Source organism: Toxotes jaculatrix, chromosome 3 (genome assembly GCF_017976425.1).
Source record: "Toxotes jaculatrix isolate fToxJac2 chromosome 3, fToxJac2.pri, whole genome shotgun sequence".
Lineage (NCBI taxonomy): Eukaryota > Metazoa > Chordata > Actinopteri > Toxotidae > Toxotes > Toxotes jaculatrix.
Window position 1 is genome coordinate 5,995,317 of NC_054396.1, and position 5,915 is coordinate 6,001,231.

General features: G+C 38.5%; 1 protein-coding gene across 1 annotated transcript; it reads left to right on the top strand.

Annotated features, from left to right (window-relative positions):
- Positions 1-1,804: 1,804 nt before the first annotated feature.
- Positions 1,805-4,032, top strand: prok2 (prokineticin 2). Its single transcript, XM_041034552.1, has 3 exons — positions 1,805-1,993; positions 3,350-3,475; positions 3,907-4,032. The coding sequence occupies exons 1-3, from the start codon at positions 1,844-1,846 to the stop codon at positions 4,030-4,032; spliced, it is 402 nt and encodes a 133-aa protein (XP_040890486.1). The 5' UTR covers positions 1,805-1,843.
- The last annotated feature ends 1,883 nt before the right edge of the window (positions 4,033-5,915 follow it).

The following is a 5,915-nucleotide window of genomic DNA, read 5'->3' on the forward strand; positions in this document are numbered from 1 at the left end:
TAGAAAAGGCCCAGTTAGTACTGTTCAAGGGAAGCACTGGTTGCTTGGGGCCCGAATGTTTTCCCCCCAGATCACTGGGAACATTGTCTCGCAGGGACCAGGTCTGACCGGGTCATGGAACAGATGCAACTTCAGCCCTGTTGCTGCTGACGATGCCTCTGTTAAAGTTAGCAGCAACTGCAGTGATATTCTCATCAGGGATGTTTCTATACACAATGTATACACATTCAGAAAGGTTTTTTTTTTCAAGGCAGTGGTGGTGAGCTAATGAAGTGTGTCATGTTAACCTCTGACCTCTCTTTCTTCTTTCTTCTTTGCCTGACACGTCTGAGAGTGTGAGAGTGCCCACACAGGCTGCCATGCCACCGAAACAAGAACCAATGGTTTATGAAAATAACCACAGTCACTCACTCAGTCACTGTGTTCAGATTCATGTATTTAAAATTAAACTGACTAGCTGTGGATGTACTCATGAATGCAGCCCAAGTGTAACCACTTTCTAATCTGAATGAAAGATTTCTGTTCTCCCGTGTCTTTGACTGATTCATTCATTCAGCCGTATTAATAATCTATCTAATTTTTTTTGTCCATTTTATCTTATTTAACCAGTTTCTCTCATTTTATTTTAGCGTAGCTGTTTTTTTTGCTTTGAATTCCCTGTGTGTTTGAGAGATGCAAATGCAAACAGAGTCGTCTTGCTTTTCATGATATGCATTGTTCAGTATAACAGTTGAGATGAAACAGGGCAGTAATGGGTCACTGCTGCATGCTGGATTCTTGTCTTCCTGTGCGACTCAGTTGTCAGTGTCACTTTGTCGAGCTGTGATGAAGACAGATTTAGCTCAGAAGTGTTGATTGGCCGTGTCAGTGGGCTATATAAGAGGTGCCACTGCTCTGAAACACGGGACTTGATGTGATAGCACCACTTTGTTTCCTCTCTAAAGATCTCTCCAGGTTTCTCTAGAGATCTTTATTTCAATCTACAGACTAACTGTCCTGTTTAATATTTTTGTGGTTGTTAGCATTAGTGTTGTATGTTATCCCGTTTGTTCTGTGTTTGTTAGCTGCTTTGTTTTCATAGACTGAGCTTAGTTTTGTTCATTTGACCTCTTCTGTGGGCCCGGAACTTTATGGCTTGTTTTTTTGTAACTTAAATGGATGAATGAATGAAAGGAGTGGCATTAAACTAACAAGCATTCACTCAGCCACACAGAAGAGTTAGTGAAGTTGAACATTATACAGTGTAAAAGATGGAAATAGTCTTTCTAACTTCCTTAACCCTGATACCTCTTCATGCAGAGTGTTGGTGTTCATTTTTCAGTGCAAATCAGAATCAGAACAATCACAATGCCCTATGCCACTTATGTATATTTATTTTCAGGAGTGCAGAGGCCATCCAGGTATTGGAACTGCTTTTATTGTGAACGCTGCTAAGAGTGGGTTTGAAAGGACATATTCAACACTATGGCCTTGGACTCTGAAAATGTGAGGGGGAGAAAAAAGAAGGAAAGACTATAATGAATATGACAGGATGATAGAGTGAATATGTTTATACTGATCCTGACCAGCTTTGGTGTAACTGAGTGTAAAATAAGCTTTTTTTTTGGAATGAAATGTGAAGAGCGGTGTCGGAAAAATGAAGGGCGGGGGTATTGTCATGTTAAAGTTTACCTTGGTCGTCTTCTTCTTCTTCTTCTTTTTTTTTTTTGTAGCCTCTGAAAGGCGATACTGGTGTGAGTGAGTCACAGAGTTTCTGAATGGCGGGCTGGGTTTATAAACCTCTGCCAGCTCTGAACACATACGTTTGGAGGCCACTTGTCTCTGCGCTTGGTCACATATTCACATGCAGCAGGGTTTGTCAGCCTCAGCATCCTCACTTTTCACCCTGGAGGGCTCAGGAGCACAAAGACACATCTTTATCATGAGGTCCTTCTTTCTGCTGCTCTTCTCCCTGTTGTTGATGTCCAATGGATCTTCATCCGTCATCACAGGGGTAAGTGGAAGCAAACAGGTAGATGCCTCCCAGGGCAATGAAAAGCTCTTGGCGTGATGGAAATGAGCAGAACAAGTTACTATTTCCAAAAATGTTTTTTTCTGTCTTAGCAGGATGTAATCGTTTTTCAGTGCTTCAAATGGAAGATACTTTGGCATAAAAGTAATCTCTTCATCATGAAAGAAGCAGGGGAAAAATGAAAATATTACAGTAAATGCACAGTCATGTAATTCAGTATATTATGTGTGCTTCTGTCATGTCTTATTTATCTTTAGACCAAAGCCTCATTGTAACATCATCACTATCTAAATTTTCTTAATTTTTTTTTTTAAATACTGGAAAAATTCTCCAAATAATTACATAAAGTATTTTTAATTAATAAATTTTTTTTTAATTAATTAATAATTAAAAAGTAAATAAAAAAAAAACCCTTGTGCTGAAAATGAATTATTGAGTAAAAAATATATACAGTATATATGTTTTTTTGGCTTTTCTGAAATAAAACTAATTTCAGAAAAGCCTTGCATGAATTGCTTTTTTTTTTTCTTTTAATATATTTTTTGGATTCTAAAAGCATGAAGGACTATTAGAATGTAAAATAGTACGGGTGGTATCTATAGTGCATCTCTCAGTTTATTTAGAAATACATTTCACTTTATAAACAATCAAACAGTGAAGCTGAATGATTTCCCTATGCAAATCGGGATTTACGAGTGTAGATCATTGCAATAACCTGCTAAATAAAACCCCGGCCCCTGTCACAACAACACTCTCTCGCTGTGTAGCTGATGTGAATTGAGAGAGGAGCGTGCAGCTAAAATACAGCAAGTGATTTTTCACCCACGTCTGTCACATGAAATCACTTCTTGTTCATCTTCATTGTGTTTCCCTCCATCTCATCCAAAGTGAGAGCTGTCACTCAGGTTCTCATCCCAACACGCGGAACAATAAATCACCACCAATCCCGACGTGTTTTGTTGGGATATGATGTGACTAATGGTGTAATAACACTACCACTGGCATTATACGTTCTTAAGGTAACACCACTCTCCAGTGCTGCTGCTGCTGGTGCTGACATGTTTCTCACCTTTCTAAAAGCTCACCACAACACAACCTGCCTTTTCCTGTTAGCATAATAATTGTCACATACTGTGTTTAATTACATTACATTACATTACACACATATGCATGTGTGTCTTATATGATTACATACATAATTACTGCTTTCATCTCTCCATCACCAGTTACACCAGTGATACCAGTTACACCAGTGACAGCCATATTTTATTTATTTTTATTTTTTTTATCTTGGTGTGTATGTGCTATTGTGTTGTGTACGTGTGTGTGTGTGTGTAGGCCTGTGAGAAGGACTCTCAGTGTGGAGGAGGGATGTGCTGTGCAGTTAGTTTGTGGATCCGCAGCCTGCGTATGTGTACGCCCATGGGACAGGACGGAGACGACTGTCACCCTATGAGCCACAAGGTGAGATGTTCTGCATCAGTCTGCCCTCTCTGTTCTCCAGTCTCACCTGTGACGCATCACATACCATCGATCTGTCTCCGTACTGTTATGTTATGGTGGTGATGAGCCAGTCCTTGCCATACTGTCCAGGACAGAGCAGAGGATTTTCTGTTAATGAGGTGTTGTAATCGGAGCTGTCTTCTTGTCCCTGTCCCCTGTTTCAACTTTGAAACTAAGGTAGTGAATATTGTAATTTTACTTTTGTGTGATCACTTTCAAAGCACCTGGACCCTCCCCTTCAAAATTCACACAAGAGGCCAGAAAAACAATGTCTAAGAAGCAGCTAATAAGAACTCCTCTGTCCTGTGTCTCTGCTATTTCACCGCTTTTCACTGCGCCTGACAGAAATGAAGCAAATCCAGTCTCAGAGATGTCTCTCTCTCTTCTTCCAGGTTCCTTTCAATGGGAAAAGACTCCATCATACTTGCCCTTGTCTTCCCAACCTGTCGTGTATCACCATAGAGGAGGGCAGATCCAAATGTCTCTCGCCATACAATTATCCAGACTACTATCTCTGAGGACCAGCACCACAGTTACAAAAGCTTTGCTCCCTGCACTGTAACTATTTTATCTGCCTTCGAAAGCCTGTTTCCACTTTTTAATTTATTTTGAATAAAGAGATATATTTAATAATACATCATTATTTTGGTTCAAGCTAGATTAAACTATACACTTAAATGAAAACAGGGTTGCTGGTCTTTGAGCTCTTGGATTTTAGAGCAAATTAAATTTTTTACCAAGATGAGGAAAGACGACTGCACCCTGCTGTTCATGAGGATTGATGAGTATTTCAGATATTGGAAAACTGCATAATGTACATGCATAATGTAGAATCATTTATCAACTTTAAAGCTTTTTGAATCTTTCTTTATGTCCTCATATTAAGGTGAGCTTGCTCTGTTTGTTTCAGATATTGCACTTTAAGAATAAACATTTAGCTTTGTGTTAAAAACAGATACCTCACAGTGAACGATGAACCAAAGAGCGCAAAAAAACCCCATTCATTTAAAGTGGCTCCTAGTGAATAACTTCTCTGATTAATTAGATTTTATTCAATATGATTATTTATATATTAATAGATTTTTGAGTGCAGTAATGTGTATCTAGCATCTCATTTGTTTTAGACAATGAGAATAATCTTCACTCCAAATTTACATTGTTACATTGGCTTTTATGTTTCACGGCACTAATCTGCAAATAGAGTTTTTTTTGTTGAGCTTTCAGCTGCCCTCTAGGGAAACATGAGGAGAAACACACACTACTTCACTGGTAACAAAATGACATGCTGAGTAAGACGTACAAACTGGGTTATAATTTCATTATCCACTCATTAGCAAAAAGCAGATGTGACAGTACTTTTTCATTCTCAATTGCTTTCCTAACCACAACGTACAAAAAGAAAAACTTTGAGGATATTTTAATTGGCGTTAAAAGACGAGGGGAGACAGGTCTTTTCACACATTCACCTTGGCAGCAGGTCTTTACAACACACGGACTCAGTAAGAGAGCTATGAAATTATTCACTGTCACACTATGATTCACAGCAGTTGTTCAAGGCTCAACGCTTTAATTAGATTGGTCTGATGTATAAAGCAATGCCTCACATCGATCTTATACTTAAAGGTAAAGTTTAGATCAAACATACAGGTCAAACATTACCTAGTTCCAGCTTCTTAAATGTGAAAATTTGCTGATTTTCTTTGTGTCAAGAGATAAAAAAAAACAGTGTATCTACAGTTCTATGGTCACTAAGCAAACTCAGTCTACTGATGAGGAAACTATGATGCAGTTGAAGCCCCAGAACCTGAATGTATGTGGACCTTGAGTTGTAACTGTTTTGTTGCGGTCAGACAAAACAAGCAATTTGAAGACGTCGCTCAGGCTTTAGAAAACTCTGATGGGAATTTTTCACATTTTCTTCACATTTTATAGACCAAACAATTAACCAGTTAATCAAGAAAATAATGAACAGTTTAATCAGTGATGAAAACAGTCATTAGTTGGAGCCTTAAAGGGGAACTTCCTCTAAGACTATAGGTCTGAAAATGAAAATAAATCTGGGGGTGCATTCCTCTCCCCATCTCTGTTTGGGACAAGCAGCTTGGGGATATACATTAGCTGATGCTAGGATAACACATCCCTAATCTCCAACTGAGCTGCCAGTAGTTAAAGCTGCACTGTGGGTAATGTAAGCACCAGATGTTGACAAGGAAGATGAATACATGAAATATAAATCATTACTGTGGTCTTGCATGATCAGTTTTGATACTCTTGTCCCTTGTGAGTTCAAAAATATTACAGTGCAATGCTGAATGAATGGAGCCTAACCTTATCAGATGTTATTGTTTTAAAAAAGGTATTTCTACGTCTTTCCAGCTGTCCAATCTGTATTTTAGGAAAA

Excerpts from the sequence above, each read along its gene's own strand:
- prok2 (XM_041034552.1), top strand. The coding sequence starts at position 1,844 with ATGCAGCAGGGTTTGTCAGCCTCAGCATCCTCACTTTTCACCCTGGAG. Across the intron at positions 1,994-3,349 it reads CTTCATCCGTCATCACAGGG|GCCTGTGAGAAGGACTCTCA; the intron begins GTAAGTGGAAGC and ends GTGTGTGTGTAG. Across the intron at positions 3,476-3,906 it reads GTCACCCTATGAGCCACAAG|GTTCCTTTCAATGGGAAAAG; the intron begins GTGAGATGTTCT and ends CTCTTCTTCCAG.